Below are 22,909 nucleotides of genomic sequence, written 5' to 3'. Positions count from 1 at the left end.
TGCGGCAGAACATGTGGTGTGTACCTCAGCTCTGATTTTCTTTTGACTTGTGAGTTATTTATAATATTTATATGATGCTACACTTTTTTTCTTACACGGGGCAACTTTGTCATCGACTGACAGCTTTGCTTATTTGGTGGCTCACTGTTAAAGAACTCAACTGCCAGTGCAGCGTGTGTAAGAGACACGGGTTCAATCCCTGGGTCAGGAAGATTCCTCTGGAGGTGGAAATGGCAGCCCACTCCAGTATTCTTGCCTGGAGAATCCCATGGACAGAGAAGCCTGGCAGGCTACAGTCTATGGGATCGCAAAGAGTCAGACACAACTTAGCAATTGGGCACCCATGCTTGGGCAGCTCAGAATACTGTCTGTACCCTTATTGCAACAGGTCTTTCTCCAGACATGTGAGTGATGGCTTTTTAGTTGTAAATCTGTATCACCTGTAGCTGTTGGGCAGCCAGCCATATGTTTTGTGAAATAGTTTAATTGGCTCTCAGGTCTGCATTCTGGAAGGACTCGCTTCACTGCCTGAAATGTCACATTACCATTTGCCTCTGAACCCGATTGGAAGATCTGGAGGAAGTTCCTGATTTTAGGCAGCAAAGGAATTTTTTGGTCTTCCAGACAAGATGTAAGGCCTCATTTATTCCTGGCTTCATGTCCTGGGTCAGCACCAGTCAAACAGGAGGACTTCTACTCTGAAGATGCTGCTTCTTCTCATGGTCTCATCTCCCTTCTCATTACTCTCAACAGCAGAAAGTTCTTTCTAATTTTATCTCTCCTCTCTTATGCTGGGTGAGGAAGTAGAGAAGAGAGCCAGTTGGCGTCTGTCCTCACAGCACCTCGCAGGTGCTGGAAGAGTTAACCCTCCTCTCTGAGCAGCTTCATGTCTCTCATAGTTTCCTCGGCTTTGCTTTCACAGCTACTCAATTGCCTGTTCCTCTTCTCTGACCCTGTTCAGTGTCACTGTAAACCGCAGACTGCTAATAAGAATCCTGGCAATTTAAATGGGACAGGGGTTACAGGAGGTGTGGTGGTTTCAGGCCAGCTAGATGCAGGATACTGTTCCTCACAGGAGTGGGATGAAGTAAACCTGCAAAAGTACTGAGACGGCAGAGTACCATCCTGCCTGTTACTGGGACCGAGCAAACAGTAGTTCAAGATAAGACTAGCAGAGATATGGTTTCCTCCCCCCTTTGCACTCCCCCCATTGCCATGGGGATGGGAACAGCCATTCTCAGGGAGGGGGAGGCTAGCATCTGCTCTTGGAAAGTCTCCTCCCCACTCTAGTGTGCCCCCCGCCCTTATTAGAGCTGGTGCCAGTGTTTCTGTATGAGAGAGCAGAGACATCCGCTCCTCGTGGGAGCAGACACAGAAGGAGAGGGGATGTTTAGGGAAAAAACAGCATCCTACCCTGGATGTGTTTGTTTTTGTTGTTGTTCAGTTGCTCAGTCCTGTCTCAATTTTGCAGCCCCATGAACTGCAGCATGCCAGGCTTTGCTGTCCTTCATCATCTCCCAGAGTTTGCTAAAACTCATGTTCATTGGATGTGTTAGTGTATTAGTAAGGTCGGGCTGGAGTAACAAAATACAGAAATAATGCCATTTGCAGCAATATGGATTGACCTGGAAATTGTCATACTGAGTGAAGTTAAGTCAGACAAAGATAAATGTCATATGATCTCACTTATATGTAGAACAAAAAAAATAATGCAAATTAACTTATTTACACAGCAGAAACACACCTACAGATAGCAAAACCACACTTTTTGTTACCAAAGAGGAAAAATTCCGGGGCGGCAGGGAGCATGTTGCTGGAGGAATAAATTAGGAGTTTGGGATTAATATGTATACACTACTATATATAAAATAGGGAATCAACAAGGACCTACTGGTAAAACACAGGTAACTCTACTCAATATACTGTAATAATCTATATAGGAAAAATTCTGAAAAAGAATGGATATTTGTATGTGTGTGTGTGTTAGTCGCTCAGTTGTGACTGAGTCTTTGTGACCCCATGGACTGTAGCTCCCAAGGTTCCTCTGTCCTTGGGATTCTCCAAGCAAGAATACTGGAGTGGGTTGCCTTTCCCTTCTCCAGGGGATCTCCCTGACCCAGGGATTGAACCCGCATCTTTTACATCTGCCTGTATTGGCAGGCAGTTTCTTTACCCTCTGAGTCACTAGGAAAGTCTGGATATGTGTATATGTACAATTAAATCACTTTGTTGTATACCTGAAACTAACATAATATTGTAAATGAACTATGTTTCATTGTTTTAGTCGCTTCAGTTGTGTCTGACTCTTTGTGACCCCATTGACTGTATCCTACCAGGCTCCTCAGTCCATGGGATTTCCCAGGCAATAATACTGTGTGGGTTGCCATTTCCTCTCCAAAATCAGCTATGCCCCAACATAAAACAAAGATTAAATAAAAAATATCATAGACTGGGTCAACTAAACAGAAATGTATTTTCCTGTAGTTCTGGAGGTGGGAAGTCTGTGATCAAGATACTGCTATGGTCAGGTTCTGTGGACGGCAGGCCCTTTTCCTGGTTTGTAGACAGTTCACTTCTCTGTGCCTCATGTGGCCTTTCCACGGTATATACATGTGGAGAGAGATCCTTTCCTTCTCTTCGTATAATCCTGCTGTGCCATCATGAGGCCCCAGCCTAACCCTGATAACCTCCTGAAGGTCCTGCCTCCAGGTACCAGCACCTTGTGGGTTAGGACTTGACCATATGGGTTTGGGGAGACACAGACATTCAGTCAATAACAATTCATTTTCTTCTGCGGAGCAAATTACCACAAACTTCACAGCTTAACATGACACCCATTTATCATCTCACAGATCTCTAGGGTCAGGAGTCTGGACATGGCTTAGCAGGATCACCTGGCCAGGGTCCCACAAGGCTGCAGTCAGTGTGTTACCAGGGCAACATTATTTCAGGATGCTGTCCCTGGGGAGGGTCATGGGATAGTATACCTTACTTACACTCAAGGGGACGGCATTACACAAAGTCAGCATCTGCCTGCCTCACTCCGTGTGGTGGTTTTATTCTTTGCCTTTGTATAGGGGCTTGGATCCATCCCTAATTATAGTTATTAATGACATTCAGAAATGTAAATTATACTGACTAAGCCAAATTGTTCATGTTTGCTGGAAGTAAAATTATTTGAGTATATTTGTGAGAATGATGACTTCACTACGGGGACTTCTGGTGGTCCAGTGTCTAAGACTCAGTGCTTCAGATGCAGGGGGCCCAAGTTTGATCCCTGATTAGGAAACTAGACCCCACATGCCACAGCTAAGAGTTTGCATGCCGCAACAAAGACCCCCTTTACTGCAGCCATGACCTGGCACAGCCAAATAAATGAAAAAATGACTTCATGATGAAGATAGGAAAAGCTGAGAATTTTTACTGTGGCCTAAAATAAGTGCTGTTAATTTCCTTTGTGTTTAGAAACCTTTGCTCTTTGGAAGGCCGGTAACATCCTTGTTGTAAGTGGGTTGGTCACTGTAGAGATTTGATAGTTTTGGCAGCTTCATCTTAGAAGATGAAGGAGTTCTGTCTTTACATATCCGAGAGGTCTTGAGGGGTCTTGGGTGGAGAGTTCAGTGGGGCCCCTAGGTTCGTTTGAATTCCTGGGCCCTTCCTGGGTGAGGAGGTATTGGGCCGTATCTCAGAGGATGGGTGAGATTTCACCTGTTAGAATGGGAAGGAGAAGGCAGAGCTTAAGTGGACATCTTCTGGGAGATAGTCGGAGAACATTCAGTCTCCCTCCAGGCTCAGTCTGGGCATAGTCAGTTCGTCATAAAGGGCAGACAGAGGGTACTCTGGAGGTCCCATCCTGGGGGGAATGGTGAGGTCAGAACCGGGCTCCCAGAGCTTGGCCATCGTCCAAGGGAAGAGAAAGGGTTGGGGCTGAGGCAGGGGGCCAGCGACAGGAGGGGAGTGCTGAGTGTGGAGGGGAGATAGCCCACAGGGTTTCTCTTTGAGAAATGCTGTGACTTTGGTGCCCACAATGGCCAGGACAGGAGTGGAGGGTCCCTTTGGGCAGTGATTGTGGGGAATCAGGCACCAGACTGTGTGGGATTATCTGGTCCAGCCAGGAAGGTGACGTGCACCTGGTGGAGACATCCAGCAAGGCTCCCGTGAGTGGGGGGCAGAGGTAGGTAAGTGGCGGAGTACCCCCATCCAGGTAGGTGAATCCTGAGAGCCAGTGCAGGCAGAGGGGAGAGGTGTTGAGAGGAAGAGCAGACCCAGCCTCTGAACAGAGGGTCCTACCATGGCTAAGATGAGGATGGCGGGGTTGGCAGAAATGTGGACACTCCAGAAGAAGGTTGGAGGTGGAGATAAGAGGTCAGGGTCTGTGCTCTCGGGTACGGAGTGACAGTGAGTCTCAGCAGCGTGCCCTTAGGAGGAATACCAGCTTACCATCGGAATGTGACCTGGGGGAGTCGTGTGTCCATGGAGGAGGACGCATTGGGCACCAGAGCAGGTTCTGAGAGGTGGAGTGTGGGGCGAGAAGGGAAGTAAGCGGCTTCAGAAGCACGTGGAGAGGCGTGATGGAGACCCGGCCTGGGAGAGCCTGGGGTACAGCAGCCCACAGTTCTGTGATGGAGGGGGCTGGGCTGGGGCATTACGGAATGAGGAGGTTCAGAGATGGGAACATGACTGTCGGTAATGTTTGCAGCATCGGCTGTGTGTGGAAGCAGCGTGTGCACTGCAGAGAGGAGGCAGATATGACAGGCTTGGGAGCAGCGCACGCTGAAGCTCTTTAGTTCATCCTTATCTGTGTGTGTGGTTAAGGTTTAATGTTTTTCATGTGAGACCGCTGTTCTGGGTGTTGCTGGACGTCTGAGACCAGCATGGCGCTCGGTGGATGCCTGGAGGCTACTGGACATGAGACTTGGTTCTGCTCTGTGCCAAGGTGCCGGGGGTGAACTGGGCTCTGTCAACAGTGGGACCTTGTGGGTCCATTCAGTTGTGTGTTCTCCTCCGAGCCTGGGGCTCAGTCCTTTTGAAATTCTATGGGGCAAGTGCATCCTGGCCCCTCCAGCCTGGCCTAGGTCCTCCATGGAAAGTCAAGGAGGGACAGCCCATTTGTCCCATTTGGTGACCCCCCTGAAGGCAGATTGCACTGGGTGAAGAGCAGCTGTGTCTCCATGATCTGGTGGTCTTTCCTGGACATAAGGAGACTGAGAATGTGGACAGCAGGGAACGTGGATCTAATGTAGGCCTGGGAGGTCAGCCCAGGAAAAAGGTGGGCCAGGAGCCGAAAATGATTCTCCTGAGAGGTAGCAGACATAGGGGAGCCTGGGTGGATGGGGGGCTGCAGGGGATGTCCTGAGGGAACATGCTTGGTGGGTCAGGGGGCCAGAGAATGGGCGGGGCCAGGGGCAGGCAGCTCAGAGCCACGGTGAGAAGTATGGGAGTCTCCTTGGTGGGCAGGAGTGAAGAGGAGGCCCCTACAGGGGCAGGGGCCCAGGTGAGGGAGGGCAGATTGGGCCTGTGGGCTTCCATGCGGGTGGCAGGTGACCAGAGAGTGGGGACATCACCACCATCCCCAAAGCAGTGTGTCCGGTGCTCTGTGTGATGCTGAATCACACGGCACGTGTCTCTCAGGATTTGAGGAGAAGGCTGGGGAGGCTCGATCAGAAAGCCTGTCTACCCTCCACGTCCCTGTGAGCCAGTCACCTCAAGCCCTGAGTGGTTGCCTCAGGCATGACTGTAGGAGGGATGAACCCTCCACCATGACCGCTCCGCCCGTGCTGTGCTCCAGACAAGTCTCCTGGTGGCTCCTCACAGTCTGTTCTCTCTTCCAGGTGCTGCTGTCAGGCCTCATAGGCGTCGTCTCCTGGAAGCGGCCCCTGTCCCTCGTGGTAAGTGGCATCTTGTCTCGTGTGGCCCCGGAGCCATGAGTGCTTTCAAGGTATCAGCCTCCTGCCAGCCAGCCTCCCGCCTCTGCAGGTGCTCGCTCATGGGCTGTCCTCTTCTTGTTTGTTGTGCCTTCTTGGAGGACATGTCACCAACATGGGCATTTTAAAGAGTGCGGACACAGGTGCTGTCTCCAAATGGGTAAACACGCTCGCACACATAGATGTGATCACATGGCCAGACGTAGCTCATCCAAGTTCCAGAAATGTTACCTTTCTGCATGTCTTGGTGATTGTGAAACACTGCATGGTGATCATATTTATTTGCATAGGTGTTTCTTTGAATGAAAGAAGGAAGGAAGAGGTGCCCCTGGAGCCCTGTCTCAAGGGGGCTGGGGCCTTGTGCTGGGGAGGGGGTGTGCTACACCGGAGGTGGGACAAGGATGATGGTTTTTCCCTCTGCAAAGTACCCAGAGCGAATTTGTGTCTATTGATCTGTGTGTGTGCGCTTCTCAGCATGCGCATTAATGTATTTATGTCTCCACATCAGGACTAAGCGAAGAGGTTTTCCGGCTTTTGATGGATTGTGAAAAAGACGGCCTCCTCTTTTGTAGTAATCAATTATTTAAAATCTCTTCTTTAAGTGATTAGACTTGGAGATAATGACATGTACTAAATATTAATGGAAATAGGAAAAAAGCCCACAAATCTTTTCTTTGTAAACACCTCCTCCTCCGTGAGAGGAACCATTAATCACATCCTGAAAAGGCATTGGGAGGGAGGGGTGCTTTCCTTCTGGGGGCCTCCTCTCCTACAGAATATCGAGAAATTTCCTTTAAATTTTTATTTTGACATTTCCAGATATGTGCCCAAGTAGAAAGACTATATAAGGAGCCCTGTATACCCCAATCCATCTCAACAGCATCGACACTGGCTGGTCCTATTTCATCCAGGCCCTTTGCTGGATTATTTTCAAGTCAGTCTCAGCTTGTATATCGAGATGCTAATGCTTTAGTGCAGAGGGAGGTGGCGGCAGACACTGGGTCAGGGGGCCGTGCTGTGGGTCCCCTTCAGGGACACAGGGACAGCCTGCCCAGCGCTTCTGACCAGTCCCCATTGTATGAACAGAGCAAACCCTCTGCCTGGCCTCTGAGCAGAGGAAAGCTGGCCTCCTTCAGGTGGGCATAGGGGATGGGAGGAAGGCCCATCCCACCCCATCACCACCCTCATGCCCACCCCAGCCCCGCCTGGGGACAGAGCTTCTCACAGGACTTGGCATCTCACTGTGAAGGATGCATGTGCTGCGGGCTCCTGAAGGGTCAGGACTCCTTGTGCAGGTGACTGGGGTATGTCCTGGGGGCAGGTCAGCAGCAGTAGGGTGGGTCTGGGGGCCTCATCCCAGGAGGGTGGCCCTAGTGGGAGCAGCCACAGCTGAACCTTCCAGGTGCTGGCTCTGCAGTCTTGTGGGTCCAGCTGCTTTCCAAGTAGCTGAGGAGGAAGGAAGATGCCCCTAGTTTGACCACTTCACCAACTCAAGGATATAAGGGATTGGATTAGGGTGGTACCAACTGCTGTCACAGACCCCAGGCTTTCAGTGTTTTAATGCCATGCATATCTGCCTCCTGCTCCCGTCCGGAGGGGCCTCCCAAGCAGCAGGTTGTTCCTCCCACACAGTGATTCAGAGACCCCACTTGCTTCTGCCAGGGGCCCTACACTCTCCAGACTATGGAGTCCTCTGCATTTCAGTGAAGGGAAGAGGATGGTGGAGAACCATGTGCTTCTTGACTTCCTTGGCCTGAAAGGGACTCATGCTTGCATGGCACACCATGGGGGTGTGGAGGGAGGGAAGGCTTGTCACAGAGCCCAGGGGGCATCTGGCTGGGGAGGAAGCTGGAAAAGATGGTCCTTCCCTGGACAGGTCCCTCCCAGAGGCACCCGCGTCATGGAGGGAGGGCAGAGTCTTGGTGGAGAGCATACTGTCTCTGCTATAAGGACACTCATCTATCTGTTGACCAGGGCGATGAAATCTCTTGATTTATTAGCAAAAAAAACCTCACTCTCTGAACCGTGAGCATTGATGTAATCTTAGCCCTTCTCCCTGCCCAGCCTCACCCCGAAAACCTGTACACTCTGGGATTCCTGTGTGTGGTCCCCAACTGACACTTCCTCCCAGACCCCTTTGGCCTCTGCCCAGCCACTCATTAGGGCTCGCTCGTTGCTGCCCCCTGGAAGCCCTCCTTCCCCCCAGGATGTGGGGGTTCCCCTCCTCCAAGAGTCTGGATCCAAGCCCCGCATTGTGCTCCATGACATGTAGGGCCCATCCTTAAAGTACTCTTAACAGGGACCACATACCAGACATTTCCTACGTGCTAAGCCCTGCATGGGAGGGCTTGTCCACAGTGTCCCTGTGAGTAAGATACTGTTTTTATCCCCATCTTCCAGAAAAAAAGGAAGACTTAGAAAGGTAAATGCCTTGCCTAGAGTCTCAGCTCAAAAATCCTGAAGTCTTGATTTAAATGATTCATTTTTTTAAGAGTTATTTTTATCAAGGTGACATTGGTTTATAGCATCATGTAAGTTTCATGTGAACTTTATATTTGTACTTCCATGTACATTGCTGTGTGCCAGTCACCAACAACCTAGTTTCCATCCATCACCACAAAGGTAATAATCTGCTTACCCTCTCTTCTGCCCTCCAGCCAGCCCCTGGAGTAACTGATGCACTGTGGGGAGTAGGGGGCTTCTGTTGGGGAAAAGGCTAGGCGGGGGCAGCAGGCTGGCTGACAGGGTGGGAAGGAGTCCGCCCTTCCCAGCTGATGCCTGTTATGCGGGGAGAGGAAGATGTTTTGACTTTCTGCCATCATTTCTTCTGTGACTTTCTGCCATTGCATCTTCTAGGAGCCTTTTCCAAATGCTGAAGCCTCACGGGCGCTTCACCAGTTGTGTGTGTGTGTGTTCACATGGCTTTTTTCCACATTCGTTTTTTTCAATGTGATGAGTGTCTCCTATGATTGAGATAATTGTTTCCTTACATCAAACCATAAAAGGTTTCTCATTGTGCTAGATTCCAATTAGGATTCAGATTATATAGCTCTGATTAGCTCATTTTTTCAGAGATTCAGTGATATGTCTTGTGATTGCTTATATGTCAATGCTGGAAACAGTCTCACACATAATCACAGGCATTATAGGAACCCCCCATCCCACCCCCATTCACTGTCCCACTTTACATGGTTTCAATTACCCATCCTCAACTGCAGTCAAAGATATTAGATTCCAGACAGAAACAATTCAGAAGTTTCCAATTTCGAGCTGTTCTGACTATGGTGATGAAATCCTGAGCCTTGCCCTTGGGATGTGAATCGTCCGTTTGTCCAGCCAATCTTGCCTGTCCATCACTCTGCAGCTGTCTGGGTTATTATGGACTGTCATAGTATGTCGGTGCTGTGTTCCAGTGACCCTGGAATGGTGACCATTTTACTTAATGATGGCCCCAAAGCTCAAGAGTAGTGATGCCAACAATTGGATACTCCAGAGAGAAGCCAGAAATTCCTTCTTTTAAGTGAAAAGGTAAAAGTGCTAGACTTCTTGGGGAAAGAAAAAGCATCTGCCAAATTTGCCAAGATCCACAGTAAGAACAGATCATATTCTATCTGTGAAATTGTGAAGAAGGAAAGAGAAATTCCTGCTACTTTTGCTATCACACCTCAAACTGCAAAAGTTATGGCCACAGTGCATGATGAGTGCTTAGCTAAGAAGGAAAAGGCATTAAATTTGTACAGTAAGACATTCGAGAGAGACCACATTCACATAAATTTTATTATGGTACATTAATATAACTATTCCATTTTATTATTAGTTATTATTGTTAACCTCTTACCATGCTTGACTTTTAAAGTAAGCTTTATCACAAGTGTATAGTGGTATACAGGCTCCCCTGGTGGCTCAGTGATAAAGAATCCACCTGCAGTACGGGCAGGTTCGATCCCTGGATCAGGAAGATCCCCTGAAGGAGGGCATGGCAACCCACTCCAGTAGTCTTGCCTGGAGAATCCCATGGACAGAGGAGCCTGGAGGGCTACAGTCCATGGGGTCACAAAGAGTCGGGCACGACTGAAGTGAATCAGCACACATGCAGGCATAGTGTTATATATAGGATTTGGTACTGTCTGCCATATCAGGTGTCTACCTGAGGTCTTGAGATGTATTTCTTTCAGATAAGAGGGGAATGCTATATACTTAATAAAAAAAGAGTTTGAGTGGGTAGTATTGACCTAGCTACTTGTCTGCTTATAATAACTAATACTATTGAGATGCTAATAACCTTGAGTTAAAAACATTTTTAGAATTTGTTTTTATAAGTAACAAATTACACTTTAGTACAGTCCTGGGTGTTCGTTGGAAGGACTGATGCTGAAGCTGAAACTCCAGTACTTTGGCCACCTCATGCGAAGAGTTGACTTATTGAAAAAGACCCTGATGCTGGGAGGGATTGGGGCAGGAAGAGAAGGGGACGACAGAGGATGAGATGGCTGGATGGCATCACTGACTTGATGGGCATGAGTTTGAGTAAACTCCGGGAGCTGGTGATGGACAGGGAGGCCTGGCGTGCTGTGATTCATGGGGTCACAAAGAGTTGGACACGACTGAGCGACTGAACTGAACTGAACAGTTCTTAAAAGTAAATTAGACATATTTTGAAAACTAATAATCTGTAGGAATATGAGTGCCATATCTAGACTGATGTGTTTAGTACTGTTTACATTTTATGTTACAGTGATTGAAGAGTCTAGCTTTTTAATCTACTCCAATAATGATTTAACTTTATTGCTAAATTGTTTCAACCCCAGTAGGAATGTGTATTACTAGATTAGGGTTCAGTCCGAGAGGCAGAGCCTCCAGGAGGTCTGTGAGCCTGACTCCTCGGGCCCTGCTCTGGCCCCACTACTTGTCTCGAAACATGCAAATACCAAGGAATTGGAAGTGGATGATAAATGAGCTTCAGCCGGCATGAGGGTTTCTCTCTCTCTCTTCATTGCTATGATGATCATTTTCCAGTGAAGGAAAGCTTAAGATATGTTAACTTCTTTTTTAAAGTATCTTTCAATTTTTATACTAGAAACAGTATTTCCTGCTGTGCCCATCAGAAATTCAGTCCTGGGCTCACTGCAGATTTGTAAGTTTGGCAATATTTTGCGGGGAAAAAAATGTATGAATCACTTTAACCTTTAATATGAATTATAGGAAGCCTGTAGGGCTTTCTTTCAAGCCCATTGAATTGAGCACAAATATAACTTTAATATGCTATTTAAAAATGTAGATGAATTAAAGGTTAACATGTTTAATATAAATGTATTTGGAGTCATCATTTATTCAGAAAATTCACTATAAATCCACTTTGGGGCTTTCTCACAGTCAAGATCATGACCTTTTGAATACAGTCAGGAGAATGTATTTTGCTCAGTCACATTAAAGATAAAGCCTTCATTCATTGGTGCTGAGGACAAGAGGAAGTAGAATATACCCATATTTATAAGGCAGTATTTTACTCTGCTAATAAAGCAGCTGAAGAATCTAAAGTTTCTGTCTTATTTATGAAAATAGACTAGCACGCTTGTCTTTAAATTTATTAATGGTATTAAATTTAATCAGGGGAAGATAAGTCTAACCAGAAAGCTGAGACTGAAATGAACTAATTAAATTATAGCATACTGAAACCACTCAAGGCCAAGTGAAATTAGAAATAGTCATTGCAAAAAATCATTTTTATTAAAACATGACATTTGTTTAAATCACTTCTTCAGTTCAGTCACTCAGTTGTGTCCAACTCTTTGCGACCCCATAGACTGCAGCATACCACACTTCCCTGTCCATCACCAACTCCTAGAGCTTGCTCAGACTCATGTCCATCAAGTCAGTGAGGCCATCAAACCATCTCACCCACTGTCGTACCCTTCTCCTGCCTTCAGTCTTTCCCAGCATCACTGTCTTTTCCAATGAGTCAGTTCTTTGCATCAGGTGGCCAAAGTATTGGAGCTTCAACTTTAGCATCAGTTCTTCCAATGAATATTCAGTACTGATTTCCTTTAGGATGACTGGTTTGATTTCCTTGCAGTCCAAGGAACTCTCAAGGTGAGATCATGATATCAAGAGTCCTCTCCAACACCACAGTTCAAAAGCATTAATTCTTCAGTGGTCAGCTTTCTTATGGTCCAACTGTCACATCTATAACATGACTACTGGAATAATCACAGCTTTGACTAGATGGACCTTTGTCGGCAAAGTGATGTCTCTGCTTTTTAATATTCCAAGCCCAGGAAAGTAAAGTCTCTCACTGTTTTCATGGTTTCCCCAATTACTTACCATGAAGTGATGAGACTGTGGTGTTGGAGAAGACTCTTGAGAGTCCCCTGGACTGCAAGGAGATCCAACCAGTCAATCCTAAAGGAAATCAGTCCTGAATACTCAATATTTTTGCCCCTGATGCGAAGAACTGATTCATTGGAAAAGACTGTGATGCTGGGAAAGATCGAAAGCAGGAGGAGACGGGGACGAGAGAGGAGGAGATGGTTGGATGGCATCGCCGACTCGATGGACATGAGTTTGAGCAAGCTCCAGGAGTTGGTGATAGAAGGGAAGCCTGGTGTGCTGCAGTCCATGAGGTAGCAGAGTTGGACACAACTGAGCGACTGAACTGAACTGAACAGATGGAACTGGATGCCATGATCTTCGTTTTTTGAATGTTGAGTTTTAAGCCAGCTTTTTCACTCTCTTCTTTCACTTTCATCACAAGGCTCTTTAGTTCCTCTTTGCTTTCTGCCATTAAGGGTGGTATCATCTGCATATCTGAAGTAATTGATAGTTCTCCTGGCAGTCTTAATTCCAGCTTGTGATTCATCCAGCCTGGCATTTTGCATGATGTACTCTGCAAATATAAGTTAAGCAGGGTGACAATATACAGTCTTTTTTTTCTTTCTTTCTTTCTTTTTTTTTTTTTTCCAATATACAGTCTTGACGTACTCCTTTCCCAGTTTTGAACCAGTCCATTGTTCTATGTCCGGTTCTAGCTGTTGCTTCTTAACCTGCATACAGATTTTTCAGGAGGCAGGTAAGGTGGTCTGGTATTCCCATCTCTTGAAGAATTTTCCACAGTTTGTTGTGATCCACACAGTCAAAGGCTTTAGCGTAGTCAATGAAGCAGAAGTAGATGTTTTTCTGGAATTTTCTTGCTTTTTCTATGATCCAGTGGATGTTGGCTATTTGATCTCTGGTTCCTGTGCCTTTTCTAAATCCAGCTGGACATCTGTGGAAGCCTGGCTTGGAGAATTTTGAGCATTACTTTGCTAGCATGTGAGATGAGTGCAATTGTGTGGTAGTTTGAAAATTCTTTGGTGTTGCCTTTCTTTGGATTGGAATGAAAACTGACCTTTTCCAGTTCTGTGGCCACTTCTGAGTTTTCCAAATTTGCTGGCATATTGAGTGTAGCACTTTCACAGCATCATCTTCTAGGATTCTAAGTAACTCAACTGGAATTCCATCACCTCCACTAGCTTTGTTTGTAGTGATGCTTCCTAAGTCCCACTTGACTTCGCACTCCAGAATGTCTGACTCTAGGTGAGTGATCATACCATCGTGGTTATATGGGTCATTAAGATCATTTTTGTATAGTTCTCATGTATTTTTGCCATCTCTTCTTAATATCTTCTGCTTCTGTTAGGTCCATACCATATCTGTCTTTTATTGTGCCCATATTTGCATGAAATCACTTTCTAGTGCAAATTATTTTGATCCATCAGACACATTCTTTTTTTTTCCATTATGGTTTATCACAGGATATATTAATAGAATATAGTTCCATGTACTATACAGTAGGACCTTGTTGTTATCCATTCTAGATATAATAGTTTGCATCTGCTAATCCCAAACTCCCAATCCTTCTCTCCCTCATGGTCCTCCCCCTTAGCAACCACAAGTCTGCTCTCTATGTCTGTGAATCTCTTTTTATTTTGTAGAAAGGCTCATTTGTGTCCTATTTTAGATTCCACATATAGGTGATACCATGTGGTGATAGCATCTTTGTCTGACTTACTTCATTTAATATGATAATCTCTAGTTGTATTTATTTTGCTGCAAATAGCATTATTTCATTCTTTTTAATGGCTGAGTAATATTTCATTGTGTATATATACCACATCTTCTTTATCAGTTCATCTGTTAATGGGCACTTAGATTGCTTCCATGTGTTGACTATTGTAATTAGTGCTGCTGTGAACATTAGAGCACATGTATTTTTTGAATTATAGTTTCCCTAGATATTTGTCCAGGAATGGGATTGCCAGATCATATGGTACCTCTATTTTTAGTTTTTTCAAGAATCTCCATACTGTTCTCCATAGTGACTGCAGCAATTTGCATTCCCACCAACAGTGTATGAAGGTTCCCTTTTCTCCACACCCTCTCCAGCATTCGTTATTTGTAGACTTTTTAGTGATGACCATTCTGACTAATGTGAAGTGATGCCTCATTGCAGTTTTGATTTGCATTTCTCTAATAGTTAGCATTGTTAACCATCTTTTATGCACCTATTGGCCATCTGTACATCTTCGTTGGAGAAATGCATCAGACACATTCTTAATTAAAAATGTAATAAAACTTACTTTTTGAAAGAGACAGTGAGCTTGGATAGGAAGATTAGAAACAAGGTAGGCAGAGATACCTAATAAGGTACTTGAATGCTTGAGAGCATAATGAATTAAATGCATCATTTCAAACTGCACCTGGAAACAACTGTAATAGACTTTTCCCTGGTAGCAAGGAAACCACCCAAGCTGTATGTAGTGTGTGTGTGTGTGTGTGTGTGTTCTTAGTTGCTATGTTGTGTCCGACTCTTTGTGATCCCATGGACTATAGGGGTCACCTCCAAATGACTCCAAATGACTGTTGAAAATCTTCTCAGAAAGAGTGAACTCTTACTAGTCTTGGGAATGTTACTTTCTCCCGATAGGGCAGAGATCAGACAGCAGCAGGTTTGTTGGGAGAGCACTGAGGACATGGGCCATTTGGGAAGCTCAGGACCTTGTGGGGGGCAGGCTTCCATCTGCAGGGATCCCCATGCCTGCCTTGGGGGGAGTCCTAGACCCTTTCTGTGTATCTCTACATATGGCTGGGGGCTTCCACAATGGCTCAGCAGATAAAGAATCCTCCTGCAATGCAGGAGATGCAGGTTTAATCCCTGGGTTGGGGAGATCCCCTGGAGGAGGAAATGGCAACCCACTCCAGTACTGCCTGGGAAATCCCTTGGAGAGAGGAGCCTGATGGGCTATAGTCCATGGGGTCGCAAAGAGTCGGACATGACCTAGCAACTAAGAACACACATACACAAGTGCGCGCGCGCACACACACACACACACACACACACACTACATATGGCTTGGGTGGTTTCCTTGTAAGCTACATGCATTTTCAGTCGCTTCAGATGTGTCCGACTCTTTGCAATCCCATGGAATGTATCCTGCCAGGCTCCTCTGTCCATGGGATACTCCAGGCAAGACTACTGGAATGGGTTATTTCCTTCTTCATTGTAACCCACATCCAGTAGTGGTTAATATGTCTTGAGGGGAGTTGTAGGTAGCTGGACCCTCAGACCATGGTCAATGTCTTGATTATGGTAAGACACTTAGTAGGCCAGCTTTTGGACCAGCACAGTTTGAAGGTGTTCCCAGAAGAGTTTGTCCCACTGTGGAGGCTTGGTTATGTCTTTCCTGGTGACTTTCAGGAGATGACCTTTTTATGTATCACCTTGGGCTGATTCTGACTTGTAACTGATTCGTTAATGTGTCTGTCCGGGACACGTAAGAGATGTGGTCAACACATAGGAGGTCACAGAACTGTCCAGTGATGAGGCTCAGAGCCTGTGATTGCAGTAAAATACCTCGTGCAAGCCATGGGGACTGTGCAAGGAGTCAGACACAAGCACAAGGTGATGGTCTTGCCTTCAAGTTTAGATTCTAGGACCTTTGCTGGTGGTCCAGTGGTTAAGAATCCACCTTGCAGTACAGGGGACATGAGTTTGATCCCTGCTCTAGGAAGATCCCACGTGCCATGGGGCAACTAAGCCCCACAACTGCTAAAGCCTACTCACCTAGACCCTGTGCTCCACAACAAGAAAAGCCACCAAAATGAGAAGCCTGCGCACCTCAACTAGAGAAAAGCTATGCACAGCAATGAAGACCCAGCACAGTCACAAACAGCTAAATAAATGGATCTTTAAATTATTTTTAAAAAAGCATCTGTAGTTCACAGGAAATGGAGGATGTCCTGTTCAGTTCCTTCTTGACAAGAACTGTCTGATGTCCACGTTAGAAATTCCTGCCACCTCTAAAGGGCCTCCTCCCTAATGGACTTATTCTGCCCCTGGGGTCTTCATGGTCTCCTAATAGAAAAAAGTCGTTAAGGGGGAAAAAAATCTAATATGCTGAGGTAGCTGTAATATAAGAAAAGTAATAAATGAAGTGTCACTACATTCCAAACGCATATTCTTTCAGAAAGAAGGCAATTACTGTTATAAAGATACAGCGTTAGAAAAATTACGGCGGCTGAGAAGTATGTGGTGTGTCTGTCGGAGGCACAGTTAATTTTAAAAGTATTACCAAGCATACAAATCATAAGAAGAAAATGCTGAACCACATTAATTGAAAGTGAATTTAATATGCAATTCTAAGGAAGTATCTCCACTTACCCAGCTTTAAAAAATTGTTACGCATAGGCTATTAGTTATCAGATTTTCTTTCAAATGTCCAGCCTCTTTTAATGAAGAATATTACTCATGGACTTTATCTCTGATCCCTGAATAATTTTATGTGGTTACAGTAAGTGATGGTAATATTAGAACACCTATATTTTACCCTGATTTTTATGTGTGTTGAATCAAATTGCTGTAGGTTTCAATTTGTATTAAGATATAGAGATTCTGATTGGGAATGAGAAAAAGACTTAGAGGTTTCAAATTTAATTGTTTTGCTCTTCACTTTATGTGGTTCAGCAATTGGTTAGAAAAATGGATTGCTATTGATTTCAAATAGCACTGTATAGGCAGTATTATCTAATGACTAACAGAAGTTTTTAAAAATCAGTTGCATTGATTACTTGAAGATTGACTTTAGGAAGAAATTGTCTACCTGTCTTATATGTGTGGCATCATCACCAAACACAGGTCTCAGTGGTGCCTTTTGCCCCCCGCTGTGCCGTAGCAAACTGAAAAATGCAGGGACACGACTGAAAAATAACCCGAGCTCTGCCTCCCCCCACCCCTCACCTAGTCACTGTCAGGCTCATCTTGTCTTCGTGTACAAACAGCCTTTCACTTCATGATCCACGTGAATATCCTCCACTACAGCTCTGCCTCTGTCAGCTTCTTATTTCCATCACTTCTGACTCTATTTGGATTTTATACCCTGAAATATACTGGTGTTCGTTATTTGTGGATCACAGTATCTGCTAATATAAACTGGTCTTGTCCCAATTTAATGTTTTATTTTCTTGAATTCTGTTTCATCTAAAATTGAAGCACCAAAGTTATTTTCCTTTTGATCAAATTTACCTGATATCTTTCCCTTCATTTTTACTTTAATTTCTCTGTGAAATTTTTTTTTAGATATGACTCATACAAATCAGTCTGTCTAAACGAGCTTAACTATTTATTATGAAGTCTCTTATTTATTTGTGAATTATTTGTTATTCTTTTGATCTTTCTGTTTTTAAATGTTTGCCTGCACTCCTGATTTTTATGTTGTGTTTTTTCTAAAAAAAAAATATTTTGTGCTTTCAGTGTGGTTTACTTTATGCAAATATTTAAAAGGTAAACAGCTATTTTTTTTATTCTACTGGCAGTTGCACTTAAAATATTTTTCCATTTAAATGGTGAGATATTTATTAAATATTAACATTGATTTATTAATAAATAAAATGTATTAAATGTAATTAAACCTGAATTTATGACCATGCAATGGAATGTGAGGGAAGCTGTGAAACATAACTGTCGCGAACATAAGAAAACCTGAGTTGCCCAGGCTGGGGCCTCCCACATTTCATCTCTTGTTTCTCTTCAGAGTAGGGATTCCACATTCATCATTCTTTTGCCCTATATGTACATGTTCCTAAATAGTATATTATTGTTGTTTGTTTTTGAACTTTGAATGTGCACTAAGTCACTTTCGTTGTGTCCAACTCTGTGCAACTCTATGGACTTCAGCCTGCCAGGCAGACTCCTCTGTCCATGAGATTCTCCAGACAAGAATACCGGAATGGTTGCTATTTCCTACTCCAGGGGATCTTTCCAACCCAGGGATCGAACCCAAATCTCTTACGTCTAACCTGCATTGGTAGTCAGGTTCTTTACCACTAGCACCACCTGGGAACTTTACACAGGTGGAATCACAATCTGTAGTCATCTATGACTTGCTTTCTTTCAGTCATGCAGTTTTAAGTTCATCCATGTTTGCATGTGCAGCTCTAGATGAATTATTTTGATAATTAATGGTACAGTATTTTATCATGTTAATATATATCATGTCACAGTGTATTTGCCTGTTCTCCTTTAGTGGACAAGTGGGCATTGATGTAATTGTTTGCTATTATGAATGGAGCTGCTGTGAATGTTTTAATGCCAATCTCCTCATATATGTGGTCAAGAGTTCTGCTGGTGTACGGGTCTGGATGTGGAAGCACTGGTCAGGAGATGTATTTTCATTTTCATGGAATAACATCTAATGGTTTTACCAAAGTATGTGTACTACTGTTGATGTCCAGCAGTGTTTCCCATTTGTTCTAGAACTTCCTAGGCCTGATTTTCTTAACTATTTTGTTTGTTTATTCATTTTTGGCTGTACTGGGCCTATGTTGCTGGGCGGACTTTTTTCTAGTTGCACAGAGCGGGGGTTACTCCCTAGCTGTGGTGTGCAGGCTTCTCACTGTAGTGACTTCTCTAGTTTCAGAGCACAGTCCCTAGGGTGCACAGGTTTTAGTACTTGTGGTTTCCAAGCTCTGAGCACAGGCTCAGTGCCGTGTTGCTCTGTGCCATGTGGGATCTTCCCAGAGCAGGGATCGAACCCGAATCTCCTGCAGTGGCAGGCAGGTTCTTTACCACTGAGCCACCTGGGGAGCCTGTACTGAGTACGTGCTAATTTAACTGTCATCTTTGTGCACATGCTGAGTCACTCTGCATGGAACAAAACCTGCCTGGGTTTAGTCTCATAGAAACAAAAGACAGAATTCCAATGCTTATGTATTTTGAGTAATAAAATCCAAAAACCTTCCAAATGACAAGGGCTGGATTGTATCATGTGATAAGAAACAAATGAATAAAATGGTTGTCCCAGGGGAACAAGAAGAAGAAAATCTCAGAAATAATCAAAGACAAATTAATAAGGAAAAAAGAAGAAAATTATCTGACAAATGAGATCCTCGCAGCTCTCAGGAACAGTCCTGGTTTGGCTGGCAGACAGACAGGCGATAGGCGCATCAGGGTGAGTGGCAGCTGGGGTGTGGAGGAAGAGCGCCTGAGGACAGACTCGTAAAGGATGAGATGATGGGTGAGTTAGTAAATCTGTCAGATGATGAATGAGCTGACAATACACATTGGACGGATGACAGAGGACAGGCCACCAGAAAAAGGCAGCCAGCAAAGACCACAAGGAAGGAGGAAGCCGGCATTCTGCAAGCCAGAGGACTTTAAAGTGTGATTTCGTAAGCAGGGAAAAAAGTCATGTAAGTAATCACAGTAGCTGATCTGCTTTGGCAACTGTTAGAAACACAATACGGCTCCTGTGAAGGATACTAGAACTCTCTACTTGATGTGCTCGTGGCTGTTAATAACTGTTTGCCTTATACACCTGCCACGTGCTAGCTGTTACCATCTCCATTCGCAGGGATTCCAGCTGTAAAATGGGGATTATGATAGTAATACCTCCCTTTCTTCCTTATGGGACCATTTGAAGAAAAAATTTCATCTGAAATACTTAGAACAGTACCTAGAACATAATAAGTGATGAAGAAACTATAGTTCGTTGCTGTTGTTCGTGTTGTTGGTCATGTAACTGTCACTTTAAACTTTTACCTGACACATCCTCCGTGCCCAGGTCAGCATGTGGGTCACAGTAAAGATTCCCATGTTGGTTAAATAAGTGAAATTCTGATGAATTCCTTTATCTCTTACTGAGCGTTACTAAGTATTGCAAACTTTTTGGAGGATGGGGAAATTCTAAGTGTGTTTTTTTCTTTTCATAGTTCGGTTTTCAAACTGTACAAACACCAGAAATAGATTTAAATTCCTGTCTTTTGTCTTGGTGAGTCAGCTAAAGGTTTGTCAATTTTGTTGATCTCTTCAAAGAACCAGCTCTTGGTTTCATTGATCTTCTCTGTAGTCTTTTTAGTCTCAGTTTCATTTATTTCTACTCAGATCTTTATAATTTCTTCATTCTACTATATTTGGGCTTTGTTTTAAGTTTTCTGTTTGTATTTGTTTGTTAGCATATAATGCATAAGGTCATAAAAAGAATAGTTTAAGATTAAAATAAAAGTATTGAAATTGATATCCAAGTAATAGTAGTCAGCTGAAAACCCAAAAAATTATTTGAAAAGAGCTGTAAGTACACAAATCTGTTATTTTATAGAAAGAGAAAAAAAGAGAAGAAACATGAGCAACAGAAGTAAAAGAATGTAACAGTAGCATAGGGATTTTAGACATTTTATGATTATTAGCGACCTTATGCCAAACTTAGATGAAATGGCTAATTTTCATAAAAGAGAGTCAAAAACAATGTAAGTTGAAATAGAATAGAAATAGAAAACCCAAATAAAGTAATAGTCATTAAAGACCTGAATTGGAATTCAGTACTTCCCTGTTCCCTGACAGATGCCAGGCTTAGATACAGGTGATTGTTAGCAAATCTTTAGGAAACAGTAATAGAAAAAGAGGGGGAAACTAGTCAAGTGGTTTTATTAATCTGGTTTAATGTAATAGCTTAACTAGACAAGGAATGTAGAGAAAAAGAAAATTATAAACCGATTTCACTAATGAGCATAGATGGCAAAAAAAAAAACAAACTATAGCAAATTGTAGGAATTTATGTTAAAATGCATCACAACTGAAGTACAGTTGGTTTTATACATAGAAAATCTTTGTAAACCTCCAGACTACTAGAAACAATAAGAAGATAAGATGCCAATTATAAAACAGGAAGCATTTAGGCATAATAGCATAAAGCAATTTGAAAACTGTAACTCAAAAATTTAATTAACACTTATGACTTAATTTAATAAAAGATACATAAGACCATCATTAAGAAATATACAAATCCTGATAAAATGAAGAGAGTGTATTCTAGCCAGGGAAGTTTGGTGTCATAATGATGGAAGTCCTTCTAAACTGACCTATGATTTAAATACAATTCCTATCAAAATCTCAGAGAGATTTTTGTGTGTGTGTGAAACTTAACTAGCTGCTCCCAAAGTTCAGGAGAGTAAAAGATCCATGACTATGCAAGCCATTTTCAAAGTAGATCTACCAAGTAGGACTCACTGCACCAGATATTGATTATGAAGCCATTATAGATTATTTACAAAACAGAAACAGACTCACATATGTAGAAAAGAAGCTTATGGTTGCAAAAGGGGAAAGGGGGAAGGGATAAATTAGGAGTTTGGGATTAACAGATACTACTACATGTAAAATAGATAAACAGCAAGGACCTATAGGGAACTATATTCACTATCTTATAATAACCTATGATGGAAAAGAACCTAAAAAAGAGTATATATATAACTGAATATATGTGTATATATAACCAATATATATGTATGTGTGTGTGTATAGCTGAATCACTTTGATGATGGAAAAGAACCTAAAAAAGAGTATATATATAACTGAATATATGTGTATATATAACCAATATATATGTATGTGTGTGTGTATAGCTGAATCACCTTTGCTATATTTTAGCACACCACTGTAAATTAACTATACTTCATTTAGAAATGCAATTATAAAAAGGTGTAGTAATTAAAACAGTATGGTGTTAGTCATCAAATGGATCAGTGGAACAGCATAGTGAGTCAACATACACATCATGAATACTGGATCTGATTTATCTCAGAAATGATGTTATTTACATTGGCTGGACAAGGATGGACAGCTATTCAATAAAACCTATGTGTACTGCTGGACATTCCTGTGAAAAAAGCTACAGAACAATGTGAGACTCTGCCTTGCACAAGACATGAAATTAAATTCCATATGAATAAAAGACAAATTTACACAGTAAGCCAAGATAAAAAGCATAAGGAAAAGATACACCATGAAGGAAACTATTAAAGCTGAAAGAGTTCTGTGCTTTGGGAAAATACCATAAAGGTAGAAGATGAGTCACTGACGGGATGAAGATGGATGTCAGGAAAAAGTGAGCAGGCAGAATTTTACAGATAAGACAGGTTAATAGAGAAGAGGCAAGTAACGCAGTAGGAAAAGTGAAAAAGTGAAAGTGAAGTCGCTCAGCTGTGTCCAACTCTTTGCGACCCTATGGGCTGTAGCCTGCTAGGCTCCTCCAACCATGGGATTTTCCAGGCAAGAATACTGGAGTGGGTTGCCATTTCTTTCTCCACAGGATCTTCCCAACCCAGGGATCGAACCCTGGGCCCCTGCACCGCAGGCAGACTCTACTGTCTGAGCCGCCAGGGAAGCCCACATTACAGACGAATTCTTTACCAGCAGAGCCACAAGGGAAACCCCAGTAGGAGAAAGGCTGGAGCATCTGGTCCTGAAGAGCTAGCAGGGAGGTGACGTTTCTTGCTCCTTCTCTGCCTCAACTGCCTCCGCCCCTTGGAATGTTGATAATTTGATTTTAATTTTTCTGGTGAGTGTGTCCATGTCACCACATAAATATATGACTATATTATCACTTCTTGATTTACCCTCTTTGTTCATTAATACTTGACTTTCTCTCTGATAGATGCTATCTTTTAATGCTGCTGTA

The 22,909-nt window shown here is 43.5% G+C and overlaps 1 protein-coding gene across 2 annotated transcripts in view; it reads left to right on the top strand.

The window, feature by feature from the left end:
- The window catches only part of ENTREP2 (endosomal transmembrane epsin interactor 2), a 237,235-nt gene that overhangs the window by 109,182 nt on the left and 105,144 nt on the right, over positions 1-22,909 (top strand). For both annotated transcript variants that reach the window (XM_065906681.1, XM_065906679.1), the window contains exon 2: positions 5,832-5,888. In XM_065906681.1, coding sequence (XP_065762753.1) covers positions 5,832-5,888 — 57 coding nt within the window. The remainder of the gene's footprint in view (positions 1-5,831; positions 5,889-22,909) is intronic.

This window comes from Muntiacus reevesi, chromosome 15 (genome assembly GCF_963930625.1).
Source record: "Muntiacus reevesi chromosome 15, mMunRee1.1, whole genome shotgun sequence".
Taxonomy (NCBI): domain Eukaryota; kingdom Metazoa; phylum Chordata; class Mammalia; order Artiodactyla; family Cervidae; genus Muntiacus; species Muntiacus reevesi.
Note: the sequence above shows the minus strand (reverse complement) of the source record. Positions and strands in the feature narration are given on the sequence as shown.